The sequence below is a fragment of the Solanum tuberosum genome, unplaced genomic scaffold (genome assembly GCF_000226075.1).
Source record: "Solanum tuberosum cultivar DM 1-3 516 R44 unplaced genomic scaffold, SolTub_3.0 scf00359, whole genome shotgun sequence".
NCBI classification, from domain to species: domain Eukaryota; kingdom Viridiplantae; phylum Streptophyta; class Magnoliopsida; order Solanales; family Solanaceae; genus Solanum; species Solanum tuberosum.
The window spans coordinates 212,530-238,251 of NW_006239281.1; the positions used below are offsets into that span (position 1 = coordinate 212,530).

General features: G+C 36.5%; 1 protein-coding gene across 2 annotated transcripts; it reads right to left on the minus strand.

Moving 5' to 3' along the window:
• Positions 1 to 959: 959 nt before the first annotated feature.
• Positions 960 to 24,543, minus strand: LOC102604247 (villin-4). 2 transcript variants are annotated; one of them, XM_006361482.2, is made up of 23 exons: positions 24,290 to 24,542; positions 22,816 to 22,922; positions 22,362 to 22,461; positions 21,327 to 21,395; positions 21,020 to 21,256; positions 20,749 to 20,926; positions 20,534 to 20,666; positions 16,969 to 17,131; positions 16,730 to 16,877; positions 16,496 to 16,596; positions 16,117 to 16,272; positions 15,027 to 15,095; positions 14,866 to 14,934; positions 14,625 to 14,762; positions 12,080 to 12,208; positions 11,696 to 11,843; positions 11,531 to 11,541; positions 10,488 to 10,628; positions 2,932 to 3,057; positions 2,797 to 2,862; positions 2,004 to 2,331; positions 1,687 to 1,928; positions 960 to 1,597 (listed from the first exon to the last, which is right to left on the minus strand). In XM_006361482.2, exons 2-23 carry the CDS (start codon positions 22,869 to 22,871, stop codon positions 1,484 to 1,486), a joined length of 2,922 nt encoding a protein of 973 aa, XP_006361544.1. In that variant the 5' UTR covers positions 22,872 to 22,922; positions 24,290 to 24,542; the 3' UTR covers positions 960 to 1,483. The 2 variants fall into 2 exon arrangements, with proteins under 2 accessions (XP_006361544.1, XP_015170811.1); XM_015315325.1 differs by lacking the exons at positions 10,488 to 10,628; positions 11,531 to 11,541; positions 11,696 to 11,843 and having other exon boundaries at positions 24,290 to 24,543.
• Positions 24,544 to 25,722: the final 1,179 nt, after the last annotated feature.

A 25,722-nucleotide genomic window follows, 5' to 3' on the forward strand; every position in this document is an offset into this window, starting at 1 on the left:
CCAAAAGTTTTAGAGGTCTGATTCGACAAGCCCATCTACAGTCCGTGGTTACTTTTACAAGGCGTAAATTATGTTCGTAAAAGTTAGATTTCTGCAACAACTCTTAATCCTTTTCTGGGTTTTCTTGGTCTGATCTGAGTTAGAGTTCTTGGGGTGTTATAGGAATAACAAGAGTTGGCTATATTTGCAAAGCGTAAAAAGAAGTGCGCTTTGTACTTCATTATAATTGTTTTTTAAAAAAAAGTCAAAACTCGATGACATATTTTAGTGCAAGATGTTAAAACATTCTTGTATTTGGGGGGTCGTTTGGTAGAGTGTATTAGGAAAAATAATGCATGCATTAGGCTTGTGTATTACTGGTACTTTGTTTGGTACTCTTTTTCAACTTAAGTATAACTAATGCTTGCATTAGTGATTCACTCTATTGTGTATTAAGATGTGTATTGCTAATACCATGAATTTCTAGGTATTGACAATGCAATGGTTTTAATGCATGCATTAGTATGATTAAAGATCCAATTGCCCCTCAAAACCTTTTTTACACCTTTTTTACCATAATAGTGGAGGGTATCTTTGCAAATTAATTTTTTTATGTAATGCATGCTATTTTTTATGCATCAAACCAAACAATGCATAAAAATAATCTATGTATAACTAATGCAAACATAACTAATACATGCATTGCTAATGCAAACATTACTAATATACTCTATTTAGCATTATTCTTATACACTCTACCAAACGACCCCTTAGTTTGTAATAGTAGAACAAGCAAAGTTTCTTTCTGTTCACTAGTTTTGTCAATTATCACTTTTTGTCCCCATATGTAGGTTCCAAACTCCCTGTTGAAAGAATCCAAAAAAATGTAACAGGTTGAAGTATTTGATTGTTAATAAAGGGGAAGAGAATCAACAGGCAGACTATAAAGATTAAATTAGTCAAACACTGAAGAGAATAGGAAATGGGGAAAACCAATCAGACTTCCATTCACTAAAACAAAATAATAAGTGGAGTGGTTACACACTGTACACAACCTCGCATCAAAGAGTAATGAATTTCATTTGCTAACCCCCCAAGTTTTCTATGAAATCAATGATGGCTAAAAAAAATAAAAAATACATAGGATGCTCAAAAAATGAGAAAAAAAAATGCAAACTCACAACAAACAAAAAGAATACCAAGCAACTAACTTATAACAATAATAATAAATTAGCATACGAAGAACCACCCAAAAAATATCATTGCAAGTAAAGACGGGATCTTCAGTCCTGTCCACTTCGGAAACTTAGGGGAGCAGTAGCAGCTAAAAATACACTGGTGCTGTCCCTCAAACACTGTTGAAATCGGACCCTTTGCTGCTGTATAAGTGCTAGAAAAACGGGAAGCAATTGGAGAGGGGGGGGAAATTGATAGAGAAGGCTTGTAAAATTCTCTTTCTTGTATCCCCATTATATAGCCTGGGAGAGAGCAGGCCTCAATGCAATCAGAACAACTGGAGTGCCATTTTTACCTTGTTCTGTTTCCACTTGGGTAACTTGTGGAAAGCCTCCTTAACCATCCCGAATTTCTCTCTGAACTCTTCCGAAGACAAGTAAGTCTGCAGCCAAAAACAATAAAGAAACGATCATAGTAAAATCAAGAAAAGCATAATGTACAATATCCAAATGAAGCTTTTTGGAAACACACCTCTCGCTTAGTTACATCAATTTCAGTGACAGGATCTGTTGCTGTTGTTTTCAGCCGGTCATAAGGATAGATAGGAAGCCCTTCCTCATCTTCAGTTTCACCCTCTTTCACATCCTCTTGTATTGTTTCTGGTTTGGGTTTAGGAGCCTCATCCGTTACATTGTTAACTGAGTTCTCCTTAGAATCGCCCTGAGGACTTGATATCATGGCCTCCGTGCTCAATTTTGGTTCTTCAGGGCTCCCTTCATCATTTGAAGAGTTTTAGTTTTCTCATATGGAGAAGTGTAGTTGTTAGTTTTGAAATGAAAAGACTCTACCTTTGATAGAGGGAGGTATTATGACTTCCTTGGCAGGTAAAGGTTTATTGAAACTTGCTGTTAGTGCTGCAATAGCTGCTGATCTGGGTGCCAATTTTGCTGAATCTGGAGTAACAGATTTTGGATAAAGCTTTCTCACCATTGGCGGAGGCGTAGATAGATTTCTTGCATTTGGGTTCTCAAAAGTAGCTGCTAGTGCATTAAAAGCTGGAGACCTTCCCCTAACACGAACTCGGTCAGGGCTGAAAGACACGCTCCTCGATCGCTGTGACTTCTCGGGAGCAGCAGATCTTCCACCATATGACACAGGTGTTCTCCTTTTAGGTTTCTAATGGAGCAAATCATGCAAAATTAGAAAATCAGCAATAAGATAAAGGAGTCCTTACATGAAGGGAAACAAACAAACGATTCAAAGAACACGGCCAAAAGATAAAAGTTCGAAAGGAACTGCAGTCTATACAGAGAAGAAACAGACGCCAAGATCAGGTAGAAAGGCCTAAATGCATGATGATTCTATTTCCAGAATATATGAATATAAAGGAAAAAGTCATCTCTTCAAAGTAGACTTTGAAATAAAGTGCATTCTATAAGTCTTATCGTATTAGAAGGATAGCTTTGACTTTTGAAACTCCAACAACACTTCGGAAGGATACTTCAAAGAAGGTGTCATATTGAACAACACCCAGATGGTACAAGAAGAAAATAAAGCAAACATGGAAAAAACACACAAAAATCATTACCTATGTAGTTCCAGGAAAGGAAAGAAAAAAAGCAGATATAGGAAGAAACTTACATCTATTGGTGGAGCGCCCCCGTTCTTCACTAGTGCAAGTTTTCTTTGGAATGAGTTTCCATGCATCTGCCGAAGTGTTCTCTATTAGCAAAAATTAGTTTCAAAATCATATGCAAACATCATGAAGACACTTACAGCAGACTTGGTGGAGTCCCAACTGAAATGACGAGTGAAGAAAAGTGGTTCACTCCCTTCCATAACAATGTATGTTGGAGCTTGGTGAGATAGCTTCTCCATAAGAAAATCATATTCCAGGAATTTCTGATGGAATTGATCAAAACTTATTAGCAAATGACAGAAAAGCCTATGAGATCACAAATTCAATTCTGGATTTGTAGAACTTCTGTGCAGCTATAAATTTATCTATAGAACTTCATAAACTATGCAAAACTAGCATTCAGGTTTCCAAAGAATTGTATATCCTATACTGCCAAGAGAAATGACATTATCCAGCTTATGTTCACAGGGGAAGAAGAGTATATGTAAAGTGATTGGTCTCTCTTATAAAACTTATAACTAATGCTTATATAACTTATATGGGAATTGAAAAAAAAAATTAATTCTCAAAAAAAAAAACTTATATGGGAATTGATGTAATATTTTATACAAGATAGACATGGAATAAGACGTGTATATTAGCATACTGTGATAAAGTTAATTCTTCACTTCAGTATAACAACTTTATATGGGAATTGAAAAAAAAAAAATTAATTCTCAAAAAAAAACCTTATATGGGAATTGATGTATTATTTTATACCGGATAGACATGGAATAAGACGCGAATATTAGCATACTGTGATAAAGTTAATTCTTCACTTCAGTATAACAACTCATAACAATCCTTGCAATGTTTTTCAATCACATAACAATCTCTAATCACCGAATAACAATCTTTTGCATTACAATCTTTGGATTCCTGGCTGACTCTTCTTATTGAAGAATTAGATTGTCAGATCTTGCCAAGCAATCACCCTTTTCCCATAAGAGATTGCTCTCTTTCTACTCCTAGGCTTATCCCCTTCTTGTTCACCTTTCTTTTTCTTTACTTATTTTCTTTATTGAAGGAGTTCCAAAATAACAAGTTTATGAACCAAATGGTCCAAACTAGAAACTATGTTGCAATTCTCTACTTGGCAGTCCTGAGACCTCTCCTGAGGCTCCTTGCACTAATATTCGAGGGAATGCTCTCAACATGGCTCTTTCCTGCAACCCTTTTTGTGTAAAGACTTGGTTTTAAAGGAACAAATAATACATTTAAAACACAACATTTTCTTTGATAAGTTTAATTAAATGATATGTAAGATTGAATAGACATCCCTTTTTCTATTCTTAGGTACTTTTTTGGCAATTAGCAAGGGTAAAAGATTACAGTTAGAGTGTGGACTTAAGTCGTCTGATTCCCAATCCACCTTAAAACTTTGGTTAAATACCTTTAAGAACATTTCACCAAGTGCAATAGTGAATCTGACAATACCTTGTAATGACACTTTTTTTTTGATAACCGAGAAAACCGTTTGTGACCCGTCCTTTGGACCAATCACAGCCTTCTAAACTCGGTGGATGATGGGCCCGCCCCTCTACCCTTCTCCACTTAAATACCAGGCTTCGCTTTGCATGGTGTGGGGCTTGAACCTGCGACCTAAGCCACAAATCCTCCACCTTTTGCCACTCGAGTTAGGCCTTGGGGGCACCTTTGTAATGACTCTAGGTCATTTTCTCCTTCTTCAGAATATTTCGTCATTTAGAGCTTTCCTACGACTGCCCCAAGTCATTTATGACTTGTTGGGATTGATAGTTTGATCACCCGGCAGTTCGTTTGGTTTTTAGAGTTGATTCCATGTTTTGGAGCTTTCGTTGTTATGAAATGGGTACCAGGCTAAACTTCAGGTAAAAGGCCTCGAATGCCAATTCTGACAGCTTTGTTAGTTCAGGAATGTTGACTTTGGACTAGGGGGACCTTTGGTTCGGGTATCGAGGCCTCCGGACTCCTTTTGTGCTATTGAGTTGTTTTTGGATGGGAAGTAGGAGCCACTTTTGATCGAAACAAGCTAGGATGGAAATTTTGAGGGTGTTGTTGAGTCAGAAATATCATATTTGGTAGAGAACCATAGTTTGTTTGATGGGATTCCAAACGAATCCTGAGGGTCCGATCGATGATGACACTTAACAGATTTTCAATTGTCATATGGTGCAATCACTAGGCATAGTGATAGCCTTGGCCGCGATCGTGATAGAAGAAATTTGGGCGTTGACATAGTTGGTCATCACAATTGCGAGGTCGTGCCCACGCGACCGGGATGTACTGATTAGCTAGGTCACGCAATTGAGCCCAAAGTGGCCTGCGATCGCCATGAAGGATATGTGGGCGTATTTATTGCTTTTCAACCCGATTTCCTCCATTTATTACAAGTCTCAACCAGTGTTATCAAAGGCGCGCTTTAAGCGCGCTTAAGCCCTAAAGCGAGGCTCAAAACGTGTTTGAGCGCTTCGCCTCGCTTTATGTGCGCTTCAGTGTCGTCATCAAAGTTCTAAGAAAAACTTTTCCTTTCAATGAGCCTCTTATGAAGAAGTGACACTAAACAATTGATATTTCACTTTATCATAAAAAAATTCAATTTCTTTGGTCATATATTTGTCATTCATGTTTATAATTATTAGTTTTGGACTAAACATACACATTTTATTTTTTCACCCTTTGCACCTTTTTTCATTAAAGCCCACGCTTTATTTGCGCTTTGCGCTTAAAGCCCCCACGGACCTTAGAGCTTTTTTACGCTTTTCGCTTTTAATAACACTGGTCTCAACTTCCAAAATAGCCCTAGAGAGCTTAGAATCTTGGAAGGTCGATTGTTGGGTGTTGGAGGCGAGTTGGGGTTTTTGTAGTGGTCTATTCCTAGTCGTTATTCTGTAAGTTCCCACGTAATTTGTAGTTAAATTCCCTTATTTAGTTTAAATCCCTAGATTATTGTTGGGTTGATTTGAGAGCGAATTGTGCTTGGATTTCACCCACATTTTAGGGTAAATGATTCTTTTGCTTAGAGGGATGTGTTGTCAGTGTTGTTTTCGAGAATACCGCAAGTGGGCCCCACATGAGAATTTAGTTAGTTTTTGACCCAAAGCATTTATATGCAATATGGGTATCATTGTTCCTGTCTCGATGCATAGAACATTATTTGATAGTGTGGCAGCATTCGAAAACGTCTTGGAAATGAAAAGCTACGAAGTAGTGGACTTTGCAAATTTTTGAAGGCATCAAGTTAGGCTAGGCTGACCTTCTTCATAGATGGAGATAACTAATCCCTAGCCTTATTTTATCCCTAGAAAATGGAGGGATAACTAATCCAAGGTTTCTTTTCCTAAATTTGTAATTTGATGTCCTTTTTATTTATATTGGAATATTGGTTATAAATGTTTTTTTTAATTCTCCAAATCCAAAAATTTCTCCATTTTTTCGGGGTTTATTTTTGGTTTTCATTATTCAATGCAGTTCATCGATTGACCACTTGAACTATTTGTTGTTTTTTTTAATAAGTTTCAGGTATTTGAACAATTTAAGTAGCCTTAAATCTATGTTAAGTTTAAGATATATTTGATCAACAAAAAGTTAAAAATACATTGTGCCAAGGAATAGTGGTACATCACACCTCAAAATTAATAACAATATATATATATATATATATATATATATATATTAGTTTTTAACTTGATTAGTTAAATTAAATAGGGAACCCTGTCGAAAAAAATTGTCTGGAAGACAAAGGCGAAGGTAAGAAGTTTCGTAGGCTAGCCAAGGCAAGAGAGAGGAGGGCCTGAACCTAAACCAAGTGAAATGCATCAAGCACGAGGATGACAAAGTGTTGGTGGAGGCGGCACTCATTAGATGGAGATGGAAGTCATACTTCCATAAACTCTTGAACAAAGAGGGGGCAACAACATTGAATTGAGAGATTTGGAGCACTCCGAGTGGCGTCACAATTTGGGTATTGTAGGTGTATAATGAGGAGGTTAGGGTGTTATTCGTAGGATTCATAGGGGAAGAGCAACCGGGCCAGATGAGATTTCGGTGAAATTTGAAAGAGCGCATTCATTGTAGGTATGGAGGGCTGACTAGGTTGTGTAATGTTGTTTTTAAGACAGCAAGAATGCAAGAAGAATGGAGGTGGAGTACGATCACTTAACTCAATTCTTTCAAAATTAAATTCTTTTCAAGAGCTTCATCCATTACAGCTTATCTTTACCTCTAGTTCTCTTAGCCACAGATGAAGTGTGTCCCGTTGATACTGGTTAGACCCTCTTTGGCTATGTGCTTTTCCTGTCTTTTTAAGAGTCTCTTCTGATTGTGGCTATCCTTGCAGCCAATGTCTCATCATCTGTCATGTTTCTCAATATTTCTTACTAGGCTTCATTCAAGGGCTCATGAACAACAACATGACCAGTGAAATCCCACTAAGTGAGGTCTGAGAGGGTAGAGAGTACGCAGACCTTACCACTACCTTGTGGAGGTAGAACAGTTGTTTCCGAAAGACTTTCGGCTCAAGTGCATCAAACTCAAGTAAACGATGAAGAAAACAATGAAGAAAGCATACAGTTAATACGAAAACAAAGAACAATTGAAATTGTTCCAGCAGTCTCTGACTCTATCTGTGAACCCCTTAGTGCTAAATCAGCAAAGAACAATTGCTGAATTGTGGAAGCCTGATTGGTGGGAAATCAATTTCAGAAGGCAAGTAAATGACTGGGAAATCACAAGAGTTGCAGAATTCTTAAACAATATTGGACAGTTTAAAGGAACACAAGAAGGGGAAGATGAGCTTTGGTGGAAGGGCAGAGACAAAGGAATATTCAGGTTGGCGAGACAAAGGAATATTCAGGTTGGCAATGCATACAGATGGTTGAATAATCACAATCTGCAGAATGTCAACTGGCCTTGGAAAACTATATGGAAGGTGAACATACCCTACAAGGTAGCATGTTTCATTTGGCTCCTATCTAAGGAAGCTGGCCTTACACAAGATAATCTGATGAAAAAGGGGATAACTTTATGCCCCAGATGTGTTTTTTGTGGAGAACAAGCAGAGACTGTTAGATATTTGTTCCTCCACTGCAAGTTCACAGACCAGCTTTGGAGGCTATTCTTAAACCTTAATCGTTTCTCTTGGTCTATGCAAGGAAAGGTTATAGAGGCCCTGCAAAGCTGGGAAGAAGCTGGGGTTCGAGCAAGAAGCAGAAGTAGGTTGAGAATTATACCAGCCAGCATATGGTGGACAATTTGGAAGGAGAGAAATGCTAGGTGTTTTGAGAGCATAGAGAATAGATAGAGCAGATCAAATTGAATTGTATCTTGATTCTATGTTTTTGGTGTAATCAGATCTGATCTAATGATCTTGTATCTATTATTGATGTGTTAAGACTCATTATAGACAGAGGATCATAGGTTCTGGAATTACTTGTAAATATGGCCCTAGTACAGCCCATGTACTGATCTGTTCGTATCAATATACACAAAGTTACCAATTTAAAAAAAAAACAATAGTGTGATAATCGAAACACAATACACAACATATGACAATAGATAACACTCTACCCCTACTAACCTTCTACCCTTATTCGCGACCTCCAATCCTTATCTAGAGTTATGTCCTCGTTAATATGAAGTTGTGTCATGTCCTGCCTAATCACCTCCCCAATACTTTTTCGGCCTATCTCTACCCCTCCCCGTACCCCTTACAACCATCCTCCCGCACCACCTCACGGGGGTGTCTGTGCACCTCATTTTCACATGCCCAAACCATCTCAGTCTCGCTTCCCTCATCTTGTCTGCCACAAGGGCCACTCCCACCTTCTCCCGAATAACCTCATTCTTAATCTTCTCACTCCTAGTATTCCCACACATCCATCTCAACATCCTCATCTCCGCAACACGTATCTTCTGAACATGTGAGTTCTTCGTGTTTGTTGCCGAATGGCATGCCCAAATAGACTGTTGGTAATTTTTCTACCTGACACCCCAAGATCCCACCTAGTTAGTTCCTCCATCAACACCACTTCTTTAATAGGAAAGACGTTACTATTCCTTCGGTTAATGCTAAAACTAGAAATGGCTTCAAAAACAATTAGTATTATCCTGGTATAGCAAATTTGTTCAACTACAGATTCACAAAATATCACAGTATTATTTGCATACAACAGATGACATATTTCCATATCTACTCTTATTCTGCTGCCATCCTTGAATCCTTTTATCCACCTGTTGCTAATAGCACTCCTCATCATATTGTTGAATCCTCCATGGCAATGATGAATAGGAAAGGATAGAGAGGGTCACCTTGTGTAAGACCCATCTCTGAAGGAAAAACCCACAAGTTCTCCATTTACAAGTACGGAGAACCTAATAGTTTTAACAAAGGCCAATCCATTTCAGCCGCCTTTCACCAAATTCCATCTGCCTGAGAATGTTTAGCAAAAAACGCACAGTTCAAATAATCATAAGTCTTCTCTATATCTAGCTTGCACATAATTCTTGGCACCTCCCTTTTGCCAATCTAGTATCCACAGATTCATTGGCTATAAGAGCAGCATCCATCGAGGCCAGTTCTACCTTGTACCGAATATATTCATTCCTAATCTTATCTCCCCTAGTATCTCCACTCATTCATCTCAGCATCCTCATCTCCGCAACTTTCATCTTCTGAATGTGAGAGTTCTTGACTGGGCAACACTCCGCTGCATACAACATAGTTGGTCTATCATGATTCAATCACTAGAACATTTTCCTTGAGCACTTCAGTTCCTGCCGAGTGACTTCTCTCCATTTTCTCTCTTTTTGTTTACTCAAAAGAAGCATTATTGAATGCTTAAAGTTTATTTTCTCCTAATGCGCTCATCTTTGCTGCTTAGATCGATCTATTATGGGTACTTTGCTATTGAAACATTTTCTTAACTTCCATATATCCAGTCAACAATTCCTTGGTCAATTTGTTTAAATTTTTCTACTTTTGATAATGATGACGGCATATTCACACCAAAAGGCCCATCAAGTAAAATCTGATGGGGTGGGATTAACAACCCTAGAGGATATCATCAAGACCAAAGTGTAGATAGAAACTTTACAAGCGTCCTATGAAATCAACTAAGCGATCAATCTCCCCCACTATATCTTGTTTACACCAAAAATACAAAAAACTTAAACTCTTCATCTTGATCTTTTGGAGACTGCTAGTTTTTCCATCATGGACTCTTTCAATTCATTCTTACCATAGGGTGACAAATAATTTGTTTTAATTATTTTGAATTAACATTATCTCACTTAAATTGCAAATCATCTTGCTGCTATGCTTTGTGAAATTACAACTCATAGATTACTCGAGTTTCATCATCTAAGCTCTGTAGACATTCTTCTCAAATTGAAACAGAGCACAAAACGTTAACTTTGGTACTCCATTAACACAACAAACTGAGTTTTTAGCCTTTTACCCCTCGAAGCTTACAGTCATTCAAACGAGGCCTGACCTATTTAAAAAGCCATACCAGGATAATAATCCTATATATGCTCATCCCAACTTTCTGTCGACTCACCATTAACAACCGAAAGTAAACCTCGCCAACATTATAAATGCAGAAGTTTGTATTTAGTAGCTCATAATCACCTAAGCAATGAAAGAACTTCCTTGTAAAACGTTTAATGCATATACCTCACCAATGGCTAAAGCCTGCATTTTATTCTTGTTCTCCACCTGCTGGCCAACCCAAATATAAATATCTGAATGGCAATCAAGGATAAATACATCTTCTGTCATCAAATCATCTTGGTTGAAATTGTAGATCTCTGTCACCTGCAAGTTTTAAGAGAATCAAGTCTAAGTAAAGTCTAGAAATACTTCTGTCAGTGTTGATTGGACGATAAGTGGGCGTTCAGACATCCAGTCATTTCAGTGTGCGTAAGAAATACTCTTATTATATACAGAAGCTACTTGTAAAAGAAACAGTTGTATCTTATGACCTTTCTATTTAAACCTAAGTTGCTTGGACTCGGGGTGCAGGTGTCCGATGCGGGTATGGATCTAGAGGTTGGATCCTTCATGATCTAAACTTTAATATCGGGGATACGGATCTGGGTATAGATACGGGTGCGGGGATTCGGCTTAAAATAATTCAAATATCTAAAAGTAGAGTAGTAAAAATATGCCTAAAATTAAGGTGGACTATTTGGAAGGAGCGGAATGCACAAATTGTTTAGAGCAAGTTTGAATCTGTAATTATTATTGAGTACAAATGCATCTCCTTATTTTTTTGTGTGTAACATGGCTATTGCAAATGATATAGAGGTCATGATAGACTTCTTGAATTGATTGCACATTCAACAAATGTTGACATGTTAATATCTTTATAACACCTTGTGGTTGCGGACTTTTAATACAAATATCTTTTAACGATAAAAGAACATGTGCCTAAATTATAATCTCACCCTAGCTTTTGTTTGATTTTAGAAATTATTTTATCTGTCTCAAATATCTCAGTCGATTTTGGTCAAAGTACCCAAAATCGATAGACCATATCTGATGTGTATCCCACACCCACACCCATGTCGTGTCGACACGGGTACGACACCAAAAGTGAAGAGTCCACACATCATAGATTTTAATACTTCCCTCCCCTCCCAATAGGAAATTAGCCAAAACAATAAACTGTAAGAGAACAAAATTAGAGGATAGGAACAGTCCAGCTGAACACTCACCTTTAGTTCCCCTGAAGATCAAGTAAAATCCCAGTAGCCAAGAATTGGAGAAGTGAAGAAAACTAAATTAGTAGAACTATTAAAATCAAAGAAACATAGAATGCAATTTTTTTAGCATAGAGATTTTTGGAAAAAAAATGGACAAAAAGAAAGTGAGAATCCTACCTTTTGAGAAAGTGCATGAAAACAAATGAGGATCGCTTTCAGCATCCCGTCCAATCTTCTCACTGGGATATTCAGATTTTCCACCCAATATTTCCCAGAATTGCTCGGATTCTGCCCCTTCTTTTTGCAATTTTGACTGCATATCAGGCTGCATGTTGTGTGAAAAATGAGACAAGGATATAGCATGATTGACAGAGCAAGGATAATTCAATGAGAAAGCAAAACTGGTTCAGTTTGACAGTCACTAGTTAGACAGTTGTGCAGCAAAGATTTCAAAAAACAAACAGTAAAAGTGAAGACCATCAAGCATATTTCTTCAGCTTGCAGATGAAGCAGTTCAAGTAATACATGTTTACTATGGGAAAACATTCCATGACAACTTGCCTTGATAAGATCCAGTTGCCTCTCAACAAGTTCCTGATCCTCAGAGTTGGTAAGATTTCCAGTCCATGTGAAGACGGAGGAGCCACTGTGTAATATGTAGCAATATGAGGAATTCAAAGATGAAGCCACCTGATTTCATTAAAATGGAGAAAGCAAATTATGATTCTTTAGCCAAACACTATGTAGGAAAGTGCAGAATAATATAACCACAACAGACAATTTAAGGTCAATAAATTTCCCCAAAACCGATGACTACTCAATTCAAAGTAATTGGACTACCTATATAATATTTGTTTCATTTCTATTAAAATCTACAAAAAAAGAAAGAATGTGCAGAGCAAACTTACAAAATATTATTTCAAAATCCAAAAATTGTTTTGCTGAAGAACCACATACAGAAAAGTTAAAAAATCATGATGTAATATACACAAACATGCACTTTCAGGAATAATATATGGTACATCTCCTCCATTCAATGATTTATTAATTACTCCTATCATTTCATGTTACAAACTTCCCAAATCCAAATTGGGACATCTTAAAATATGCCGGAAAAAAGGGTCAGAATATCCCTACCGTACAGAAAATGGTTTAAATTTGCCTCCTTCTATTGGACCCCAATTTCCCTTAATGTTAATTTTTGGTTAAAAAATGCCCCTAATTCCACCTATTGGATCCCAGTTGTCCTTTACGGTTAAAAATATCCCTCCTTTTAACGGAATTATGAGATGGATATGTGGGGCTTTAATTATTGGGAGTGGGTCGGTTTATGAGTAAAATGTGGGTTTTAATTGAATGAGTATTTAGAATTGAGGGTGTCTCTTTTTATTCCTAAACTGCCACATGTCCTTCCGTTTAAATTAGGGGTATATTTGTGCCATAGCATAATGGTACAATCTTAATTAAACGTATACTGAAACAAAGGCTATATTTAAACTATTTCCGATAATACAGGGGTATATTTGGCCCTTTCCCGTAAAATATTTGATACACATCTCAGTTAACAAGAACTCTTTCTTTCAATAACTGTGGCATTTTGGCAAGCTTGCACGCAATTCAACTATTTAACCTAATACATGCTACCTCCACTCATATATGTATTGGGTAATTCTGCATATTACAGTCTCAAGTAGATTGGAAGAATTCAACTAATGTCGCCTCATACAGGATTCCTTGGTTCAAAGTTATTACTTCAGCCCTTTGAAGAGCTCTCAAGTAGTTTGCTGTTTTATCAATAAATTAATCTTTCTTTTTGCAAAAATAAAAACCAAGTAAAATATATTTTTTTACTTCTGCAAATACATTACACTGTAAGACTTCTTAATCTGTGCAACAAATTAAACACACATAAAATGGGAGGGCGCACTAGACAAGAGAATTTGGACTATAACAAGCTCTAAGGAAAGATTAGACAAGCTAAACTATGTCATCTACAGGACGACACGCTGTGAAGAGTACTAGTACAGTAGCCAGCATAACACCAGGAGAGCTATTTTGAGGTGCTTAGTACGACACGAAGGTCCATAAAACTTTTATCTGGGAGCATCTTCCTTTATAAGAAGAATCTCAGAATCATAGAAGTCCACAGTCCTATTACTAGAATTTGCAGAAAAGTATGGTGAGCTAGCTAGATAGAATATAGAGTGAGCACAGGGAAGCAACAAATAAGAAACTGTGATAATTGACATCATAAAAACAAGAGAAAATAGTGATAAACTAAAACAATATTAATTTATCAAAACAAAAAAAAAAAAAAAAACTGCTTCCAATGTCTATGTAAAATAATGAGAAAAGAGACTGGCATCCTAAGCAAGAACTCTTAATTATTGCCGACATAGAACAGCTAAAAGGGGAAATAATATATAGTGAGAGAACAGAGATCCTAAAATAAATAGGGCAAAATATCTAAGCACGAAACAAAGAAATTAAAAAAGAATACTGTATACTGTAATCAGAGCAGTACATGATAAATGGCAATTCCCAAAACCCCAACCCCTTCCTAATTCCCACTTAGTTGGACAGAGAGTAGAGAAGATGCATAATTACAAAATGCTGATGATTCAACTGTGTCATGAGTAATGATGTTCACTTTCAAATCTGAACTTCTAATCTCACTTAAACCGGAACCAGTATCTGCTATTTTGATATTCAATTTTCGGAGGGTATCACACTCAATACAACTAGGGGAGGACGACAGGAGAAGGCTTTTTTATTTATGTCTTTATACTTTGGAAATGGAATCACCATACACTTTAGGTGTTTCTGAGCTAAAGTTCTAAGATGGATTGTACCCACATATATTAGGAATGAGACAACTTCTAAGTTAACCATGTCAAATAAACCACCCCCACCTGCGCCTTCTCCCCCTAGTCGCATCCTTTTGCGTATTGTTTGAAATGGGAGAACATTCCACATTGGTTCACACTCTATCCAGGCACATTTATGACTCTCTGGCACCAAGTCCAAGCATGGTCCACATAGGTAGTTGGGCATATGCATGTATGTATGTTGTCAGGTAGAAGATGAAATTTCAGAATGAACTTACAGGTTCTACTTGAATTGATTGCATATTATCAGGTCCAGTACCCTGAACTCGGAATAATGCAATTCCATCCTCTTTATATGTATCATCTCCAAGCTCCTTCTCTGCTAGGTGTTTCTTGTATCCTTCACTGAGACCACCCTGGTAATTTTAGTAGAAATAAGTTACCAATAAATGTTCAAATGTGATTTTAAACAAAGACGAAACAAATGTATGAGTAAGACACTTTTGCACGACCACAAACCTTAAATACAATAAAGCTCTGAAAGATGACAAAGAATTGAAGTGGTTCATATCCTTCATAAATGCGAGCCTGGATGTTTTCCATATTAACAAAATTTCAGCATCAACTCTAGGTTAACGATCAATATTTATATTCTGAACTATTATCATGCAGTGAATTACCTGAGTAGCTGAGAACTTCAGTAACTCAATTATCTTGCCTGCTTGAGAAATTGCTGAAACTCTGTCTTCCTGTGTTCCATAACAGAAAGCAAGGATGTTTAATAGCCGTTTAACATTGTTTTGACACAAGCACAAGGAAACTTTTCAAAAGCTACACATTCCCACTCTACTTCCTAAAACATTGCCCAAAGCCATTTTTTCTCCGCTAGCTATTTTTAGTTCTAGAAGAATTTAATAATCATTTCTTTTCTGAATTAATAGTTTAAAGATATTCCATTTATATCTTATACTCCCCCCTATTCCATTTTATTGAGATGATCTGGAGTATGAGGGTCAAACTATCTAATTTTTTGTGTGATTCTGATATAGAATCTTCAAGTTTTTTGAAATAAAATGTACATATTTAGAAACTACATAAAAGTAATACAAGTCACAGTAATTAATCATTCAAAATATTTAAAAGCATATTAAAAATCATGGTCAAAGAAACATTCCTGTGACTCTCTAAATAGGTTAGGTCGCGTAAAGTGGAACGAAGGGAGTATAATTTTCCTTTTTTGAAATGGCAAGTATTATATCTTATATAATTTTCTTGTATCCTTTTCATATTGATCATTGCCTTTCCGATTGTTCGTAAGTTAAAAACTTTACAGGATAGAACATTCAATAAACATGGAGGAGAGAAGAGATGGATCAAAGCACCTTACAAGTGTTCTTTTGGAATTTATGGAAGGAGAGGAAAGCACACATTTTGAAGAAGTTAAAAATACTTGTATGGAAGATTAAGAGTTGTTCTATATTTCCTGTCCATGTTGGAGTAGAGAAGAATAGTTTCCTGGCTTGATATTTTGGTTATTATATTCATTCTGGCACTTTCTTGGTGGCAGATAACACGTTTGATTTACCAAAAGAAAGCTTCAAGTCGAGAAGCACTATCCTTGAACTTTTTTAAGCCAAGATTTAAGAGATAACTTACATACAGCACTTCCCCTCGCCTTCTCAAACTTAAATTTTAAAAAATAGAGAGCTGTATGACACGTATAAATTGTTCCATGAGCAAAATAGAGAATGATGATGCTGAACATTCTACCTCAACACTTTGCCTCCCAAACCAGGTGCCAATGAGATGCTCCTCTTTATCTTCTCCAGGATAAGAATATTGGAATATGTAACAGTCTCCACTATAAAACTTTGATTGATCAGATGCTTGAAGAAGAGTCTTTTGCTGTCCATTCACACGCCACACCTAAATATAGACATAGAAGCAATGACTCAGATACTTTACAGCAATGTAATGTTCCATCGAACCTTATCAAAAAAAGATGTAATGTTCCACTGAATATTCTTGTTAAAGATATTTATTTCTTCCCACACTTCTCATACTTCGCTTTGCAAGTAATTTATATTTTAGAATGAAAATTCAAGAAAGTCTTTGTAGATCCATACGGAAATACATAGAAGCTAGCCACCTGTAAATTTCCAGTGCAGTCTATATATGGTTGAGGTTCTTCCTTTGGAGGAGCTGCTTTCATTAGGCCCCTCACATTAAGCCCTTGACGCTTTAGAAGTGCTGGAGAACAAAGAGGGAAGGAGAACATCAGTATTATCATAACCAGGCGGTTCATAAAAAATGCATGAAGAAACAAAAGAAGGTTGCTTTTAAGTTCTAAGAATTAGCAGAAATCCACCAGTAAGTGACTAACCAGCAACCTTGCCTCTACCATCCTCTGTCACTGCCACATTAGTTGATTGAGGCCAAGAGTCAAACTTTGAGCGGAACATGACAGTCTCAAACCCTTCAATTACACGCACCACATGGCACTTTGGTCTATCAAGGCCAAGCAGTAATTCCTAAAAGGTAATAGTTAAATGAGATAATGATCAGGTACACATAAGCTGAGATACATATTAAATAATCAAAACTGACAAATGAAATATTTACATCTGCAGCCCCACTTGCAGTTTTTCTCTCATCAAGAGAAGTGTTTCTTCCCATCCACACAAAAACTTCTATCCCACAATCAACTATATAGCAACCATTCGTTTCTAGCAACTCCCTTGTCAGAGACTCAATCTCAACAGGTTCTGCTTGCCCTTTTTGAACTCTATAAAAGTAAACAAATTCCAGCAGAATTGAGATGTAGAAGCTATAAGGTGATCATAACAAAAGAAAAACAAAACAACAGAAGAAACTTACACTCGAAACATCTTGAAAATTATCAGTTAAAAACAAGTTTTTTATCCTTCTTTATTGGCAAATGTTTCTCAAGTATAAACATTTGCACCCTATAATTGTGCAACTTTTGGGATAAACATCATTTTGCTTTTATTTACTCTGGTCTGTTACTAAAGTCTAAAACACTCCAAAAGTACCTGAACGGAGCAGAAATAAACTGAAAACACACAAACTTTACTCCATAATATGAAGGCAATAGAAGATAACTAAACATAGACTTTTAGTGTGTGAGTCTCATTTTAGATCCAAAGGAGTACTTTTGAATGCATCCAGGAGACCAGGACTAATGTCAGTATTTCTAATAGGAAGTCTCCTTATCTAGTATCTTTCTCTCTCTAAGATACCAGAAAATAGATTTGAACTTTTAGCCAAAATTATCAACATTTCAGTGATCATGGTTAGGATTAAGTTTACTGGGTAATGTAAACCTATGATACAGCAAAGGAAAAGGTAGACCAAATCTGCTGTTTAAACTTTATTTCTAAGAAGAAAAAAGAAGAAGAATAAGCTCCTTGTGGTTGGAAAAAACAGTATGAAGTCAAGAGATTGGAACTAACATCACAGAATGGTACATGATCATTGAAAGAGAGGAAACTAATGGAATCAGTATCGATAGACAACTTTATTAGAGCTTGCAGCTACTGAGTTTAATTTGGAATATAGCATGGTTGTTGATAAAGAATGTACAATTTTAGACTTTCGTACATGGGTTGGAACTTACAATTCAGAAGAAATTCTCTAATTGAAAAATTGGAAGTGTCAATCTCTTGTCAGAGAAATTGAGGGTAGTGGAACTAAAGAAAACTTGAATTATTCCTTACAGTGGAATCTCTGTTAGGAAAATTGGGGACAACAGAACCTAGAGAAAACTTAAATAATTTGATAGTTCATGCTACGGAGGGTTTCCACATCGATATTGTTATAGTGGGTAAAAGTACCACATTGGTTGGGGAATGGACTGGTGGTGACTTGGGCAATCCTCTCCTCATGAGCTAGCTTGTGGGGTTGAGTTAGTCTCAGGTGTCATATCTTTACATGGTATCAGAGTGAGGTTCATTCCCATTTGGACTCCCGGTCCACACTCCAATTGGGCTTGGGCGTGAAGGTGAAGGGGGGTGTTAGAGTGGGTAAAAGTACCACATAGGTTGGGGAATGGACTGGTGGTGACTTGACAATCCTCTCCTCATGAGCTAACTTTTGGAGTTGAGTTAGGCCCAGGTGTCATATCTTTACAGATATCAAATCCTTGGAGTGCTACAGAAGGTCGTAAAAACCAAGCTTTCAAATCGAACAAGACAAAGGAAGAAGAAGCTAAAAGCTACTCAAAATTTGTGGACAAAACATGGCTCCACGTTTTCAAATGTGGAGCTAGACATCCTTGGAAGATAATTTTTTTGAAACTGAATATTGTAACTTAAGGCAGCCTGAGAAGATATGGAGCAGGGTTGTAGCACAGGAAGACGTCTAGGTTCAACTAGTTCCTAGTTGGGTGCTTGATAGTTCTAGCCATAATGCCTATTCCACATACCTTTACTTGTTTCCCTGTCAATCTTCGATGGTGTTTAGGGCTGGTTATTTTTATACAAATTTTTTGAATCTTCCTGGGTTGAGAGTTATCATTCATTTGGTATCAGAGCTAGGGTAGTTATATTTCCTATAAACACTGTTTGACTTTTGATTTCCAATTAAAAATCACAAAACAATAAAAAAAAATAAAAAATAAAAAATAGAAACCATTTTGTGCTTTGTGTTCTCTTTGTGTGTTCCACTTCTGAGAAGATTTCAAAGCTTTTGATTTCCCTACTGGTGTTGGACGGAATCAAATGGAGCTACTGTGGATATGGATATTTGGGCTACACACAAATCTAAGAAGCTTGAAGGGAAGCGTAGAATTGGTAAGGATATGGATATAAAAGCGGATAAATAAGGAAAGGTATAGGTGATGAGGAGGTAAAGTTAGCGATTACAACAACTTTTAACCGCTTGTATTTCGAGTTAGGGACAAAGTTAGAGATACGAAGTTATACAGGCTTGCTAAGGTGAGAGAGAAGAAGGTTCGAGACCTGCATCAAGTAAAGTGCATCAAAGACGAGGAGGGAAAAGTGCTAATGGAGAAGGCACTCATTAGACGAAGATGTCAAGCACACTTTCATAAACTCTTGAACAAAAGGGACAAAGATATTGTGTTGGGTGATTTGGAGCACTTAGAGATACGTCGGGATTTTGGGTACCCTATGTGTATTAAGGTTGAGGGGATTAAGGGTGTTATACGTAGGATGAGCAAGGGAAGATTAATCAAATCGGATGAGATTTCGGCGGAGTTTTGGAAGAGCATAGGTTAGGCAGGCATGGAGTGATTGACTGGGTTGTTTAATGTCATTTTTAAGATTGCTAAAATTCCCGAAGAATAGAGGTGGAGTACAATGATTCTGTTGTACAAGAATAAGGTTGATAACCAAAACTACAACAATTTCAAAGGTATCAAGAAGCTAAGCCATACTATGAAAGTTTGGGAGATAGTGGAGGAGATGAGGGTGAGGAAGGGTGTGTCCATTTCCTAGAACCATTCTGGCTTCATGTCGGGGTGATCAACTATGGATGGTGGAGAAATATAGGGATAGGAAGAGGAAGTCGCACCCGTATCTGATACTCGCACCCAAGACTGAGCAACTTAAACTGAAGATAGGAGGATATGGAAGTCGGGAATTAGGGTAGAAGGTTAGTAGCTAGTTGAGTGTTGTCTTGCCTTTCGACCAAATTAGGATTGGTGTAGTATAAGCCTTATTCATATAGTTTCTTTCTTGTGTTATTTGATATCATATGTTGTTTATTATGTTGTGATCGCACTATTTTGCTGATGTTATTGTTTCTTGCATGTATGCTTTGCACTGCTTTTCTATTAGTTGTCATGTTTTATACATTGTCGTTTATCCTTTTCATTACTATTTTGATTTGCTTTACTTGAGCAGAGGGTCTTTCAAAAACAGTGTCTTTTGGAAATAACTTCTTTACCTCCATGAAGTAGGGGTAAGGTCTACGTATACTCACTTTGTGGGATTTCACTAGATATGTTATTGTTTTTTGTTGTAAGAAGAGCAAGGCTAGGTCTTTATCTTTTTGGAATCTGTAATTGGTTATCAGCACAACCTTTGTGCTGTGATTTTAGTACAACTGTTAATCATTTAAAAAAAGTGAGGTGATGAATCTAGCAGCAACATATATAATAGGAATTACCCAATGGATGTGGAAAGGGGGATTTAAGGATACTCACTTATACAATCTAGTAGGAACAGTATCAATGTTTTTAGCCTCATCCCGTGTAGTCTTCCTTGGAAGAGGAGCAAAGCCACCAAAAAAACCCCAGAATTCTCCGGTCTCGGCATCAGCCATCAATTTACCATCCTCTACACATCGATCAGACCACCATTCAATGCAATGGACACTTCAGTATAATTCCCTTGAGTAATTAAATTACTAACTACTTACCAATTGCAGCGACATCGCATTTGCCATCGTGGTACGTATCCTTAATGTACTGAACAACTTCAAGTGCTTTAGCCCTTTCTTGAATAGAGGAATTGGAACCATTAAATTGAAAGATTTTAGACTTGGTATCAAGAATGAAAATGTCGTCATGATTAAGTGAGGATCGAGCAAAAGGAACCTGTACCAATAATGTAGAAAAAGGACATGAAACTATAAGCTTAAATTTTTCTGATCATCCATTATCAGAAGCAAAGTAGTTGAGCACACTTGCCTCCTTCACATGGACAACATGCTTCCCTTGGCATATGTACAAACAGTTCTTATACTCCTCTTCCTCTACATGCTTAAATCCAGATGCAATTCCACCTTTTAGAGGGATTATACATGGTTTGAAATAGGAAAGGAACTTCTCAGTTTCATGGCCTTGCACTTCACGATATTGAACAGCACGCCCACCAAGTGCTGCATCTAGTTCAACAGTTTTTATGGCAGCAGCACCAGCTTCATCCTAATAAAACAGATGACTATGAGAAAATTAAAAAAACACTGGCTCCATTATCTTCTAAATAGAAACAAACCTGACTAGTATCTGCACCAAGCCAATAATGAATATCATGCCGTAAGGCACCAGTTTTTGAAGCGCTGGTCTGAAAAAGAGGAGAAATAAGGCCTCGGATGAACAAGTACAGCAGTCTATAAAATAATTATACCGAAAAGTAATAACAGTCTATAACATTTCTAAAAGGAACGTTTTCTCAAGGCTATTGCGCCTACAGATACTTCAATAAATTCTCTATTTCCAGAATTCTGAAACAGGTCTACATCTGAGAATTTTCTCTAGGCCAAGCAGAATTGATGTTTTTTCCTTATCTTCTTAAATCTTGATAGTCTCAGCAATTTTAACCTATACACATAATCAAACTGAAGAATAACATTTATGAGGTCTAATAAATATTCGGTACTCGATCAAATTTACCTACAACCACAGTAAACAATACAATCGAAAAGAGAGGGGAAAGAATAAGCCCTTCTAGCTGACAAATCTGACATATTAAGCTGCCAGTCAAGTCATCACGATCCCATCAACCAGATATGACATAAATGTTTTCCAATTACATTAAGTGAGTCTCCGGCTGGTCCAACATCATAAATGGCTCCAAAATAAAACAATGACAGTTCCCCTTAAGCATGATATGGAAGCACAAAGCCTTCCAGAAATAAAAGGTAATGTTCCAATTTGAAACTTCAATCAAACAGTACAATACAAAAACCAGAAATGACTAGCCTGGATGTGTTAGTTAGATTATTTCTCATTCATACGATGCAATATCTTCTATGGATCAGTCAAGTCATATTAAAGGACGAAACATTCAAGAAAATCTAGCATCCAAAAGAATATTTTTTATTTTGTTTTAAAAGTTTAATAGCTTCTAGTTTGAGGTAAGTTGTATATTTAAAATTATACTACGTAGTTATATGATATAACAGTAAAACATTCAGAGACAACCGATGTTGTCCTGTTAGAGTCTAACAGTATAGAAGCAAAACAAAATGACTCTTCTAAGATCCTTAAGCATATGATGAAAGCTAATAGATCACCATAAATAACATACCTTCAAAATAATATATGAGTCTCCTGTGTAAAATTTACCATGTGATGACTTTGGAACAGCAACTGGACTTAGCTTTTCAATACGCCAGATCTCTATTCCACTATTAATGGGGTCAAGGAATTTGAATTTGCACTATTCTTTAGCTAAACATTAGCCAATGAAATTAAAAGATAAATCTGTAAATGAACATAGGCATCAATGATATCAAAAATTATAATTAACTCATCATTCACATGTTATTCTTCTTTCAGTGCAATGTTTTCTGTATCTATTACTTCACTCATTTTGAAAAATATCAGGATGAGAGCTCATCCTCTAATTAACATTGAAGCAGCAGTTCTTCCTAAAGAGGTGGCTCAAAAAAACAAGCTTTTAAGGATTCATTACAGCAAAGAGAGAGAAAAATATCATTTCACGAAATCTTCTACTTCTACATGACCTAAAATGAGGATACGCCTTTTGGCCTGCTCCTTGAAAAGCTGGATCCAAATCTCTCATTGAAACAGCCATAGTTGTTCCTTTCTGCTTTAGTACTTCAACTAGAGAGAAGGCTGAAAATAACTGAAAAGAGAATGCATAATGAGGGATAATATCACTAGACAAAGAGGAAGTTTCAAGACAAATCCTTTCTCTACTAGGCATATGTCACAAGAGAAAAATTCATGAACTTCTCAGAAACATAATTATCCATAGGAAAAGAAAGATAGTAGAAACAGGACTACTTAAAGAAAGAATACAAAGATGAAAAGATAAGTAACAGGCTAACAGCTGCAACAATCTTCAGCAGAAAAAGACAAATTATACAAAAACTCATAGCAGAACAGAGAAAATCCATCAAACACCAAGCCAACTGAAAGTATGCTTCACCAAGGAAAAACAGATATCACCCTGTAACCTCAGAAGTCAGATGACTTCAAATACTGCTCAAATTCCAGATAGCACTAAAACAAAAGGAGCTAGTAAGGCTTCTTTTTTTATAACTATGGTGTCCGGGCCTAGCTAGTGTGCAACTCACCTAATTCCATTGGGTACACTAACTCCCGTAATAGGTACTAGGTAACTATTTTCATCAAGGCATGGACAGATGGAAGGAAATAACCTAATGTTTTTGTCTTTGCTAGGAATTGGACCTGCAACCTCATGGTTCTCAACTCACCTTATTGGCCACTAAGGAGGCTAATAAAGCAATCTTGGTGCAACATATCGACAACTACAAGGGACAGTTTTCAAATTAAAGACATGCATGATATTCTTACTTGAACCCTTTTAATCTTTAAGTCACTAATTTCACAGTGATATATGATATTTCTATAGCCTACCACTTTCATTTTACCAGACCCAATTTCATTCATTTTAGTTTTACTCTCGAGTAGACTCATCCATTTGAATTTTCAAAAATCATCCTCCACCTCCCTTCGTCACCTACAGTTCTTTTTTCCCATTCATGAATGCATTTTTAAAAGTTCCATTTTGATCATATAAAGCGAATTAAGCAACTAAAAGAGAAGAGTATAACAACTTATACCACTCCCACCCACCCCTATTGCATACTTGAGGTTTTCAATCATTTTTTTTTTGTGGTTGGGGAAGGAATCCTAGGAACAGACAGAACGGAAGAGAGTTGAATTGACGCTATGAATGGGGCAATAATTTTTTGGAGAAAAGGAGCAATAGTATCAAATCACCCACTAAACAACCCGAGGAAAGAGATGATGATCTGGGAATTCTAAATCTAACCTCCCCAAAACTAAACTAAACAAAACATAAAAAGAAAGCTCAGATTGCAAGTCCAAAAAAATTGCATAAAAAAACTTCAATAATGCAACTTCGATTCTCAGATCACACATAAAAGATCCCAGTCAATAATTCAAAAACCAACCTCAAAACGAATTTCAGAAAAAAAAATAACTAGAAAAGAATAAGATTACCTAGCTTTATCGAGTGAATTAACCCAAATCCACTGCAACAGATCCAACCAAATTAAGCTGAAATGCAAAATTAGACAAGGGAAGGAACAATGGAAAGTGTTTGTTGTTTTTTCTTTGGAGAGAGAAAGATAGAGAGAAAGGGGAAAGAGAGGAGAGAGAAACAGTATATCTTTGGTAATATACGTTCGAGAGAGGGAGAGAGAAAGTCGGGGGTTGGAGGGAATGATTTAGTGCCAGGCGTGCTTGTCACTAACGGCACACAACAAAAGAGGAGAGAGAAAACAAAAAGGAGGACAAACACACTCACATGAACTGTAAAGACTTTACTATCAATAATCAATTAACTACTTAATACCAAATTACAGATGAAAATTAAGCATTTCTTTCATTTTTTTTATTTTTTTTTATTCCTCTCAACTAAAAGTTTAATTATAAAAACACTTCTTCCATTTCATTTTATTTGACCATTTAATCCTATATATTAAAAATAATGTTTTATTTCATTTGCTCATTTTAGTAAATCAACCGAGTTTATTATTTTTTTGAAAAAATTTTTAAAATGACTATAGTTTGGGCTTAGCTAAAAATTTATAGTTATAGTTTTACTTAATTATGATTCATGGCTACATGTTAGAAAGAGAAGAGAGGAAAACGAGATTAGGAGATGGAGGAGATAAAGGAGAGAGAAGCAGTTGATTTGTATAATTAATCTATATTTGTATCATGAATACAATTGTAATTTATACCAATAGATACAATTGTATCAAAACTATTTACAAGTGGGGAAAGGAAGGAGAGAGACGAGCGAGATTTGAGAGAGGAAAGAGTCGACAGAGATACGATTGATTTGTATATCTTATCGATAATTGTATCACTAATATGTCATGACCCAGACCGTCGTGAGTGGCACCCACGCTAAACCAACTCGGTGGGAGAACCAAGAACTAATCTGAATCAACTCTACAATATCATAATAACTCAAGTTCATCATAAATAAGGGCAATAATTTAGTTGGCAAGAGAATTGAGTCCCCATAAACTCAACTCAACAGTCAAAACATAAACAACTACTTGCGAAAATAACCCCTAAGATATGAAAGTTACCATACCAAAATTCTAGAAACAATCAAACTAGGGATGCAACCCCGAAAGCTTATTATAAATAAGTCTATAGTTTGTGTCCGAGCAAATGAACAAGAAACTGTGGAAGAATCCATGGAAGCCTGAAAGTTGAAGCTCGCCCTTGGACTCAGAATCATATGTCTATCAGCTGAGATCTCGGATCAGCAGTTAGAAGATTTGCTTCACTCAACAAGAAAGAAACAAGTACATTATCAGTACAGATGTGTTCAAACTTACACCTCAATTAAGAAGTATAAACAGTCGAAGTCAATTATATAACTCAACTGGAGTTGAGGTCGATCCACAGGGAAT

Coding starts and splice junctions, on each gene's coding strand:
- LOC102604247 (XM_006361482.2), bottom strand. CDS start 22,871: ATGGCTGTTTCAATGAGAGATTTGGATCCAGCTTTTCAAGGAGCAGGC. Junction 15,096..16,116: donor TTGGGAGGCAAAGTGTTGAG/GTAGAATGTTCA, acceptor TATGGAACACAG/GAAGACAGAGTTTCAGCAAT. Junction 14,935..15,026: donor TGAAGTTCTCAGCTACTCAG/GTAATTCACTGC, acceptor GAAAACATCCAG/GCTCGCATTTATGAAGGATA.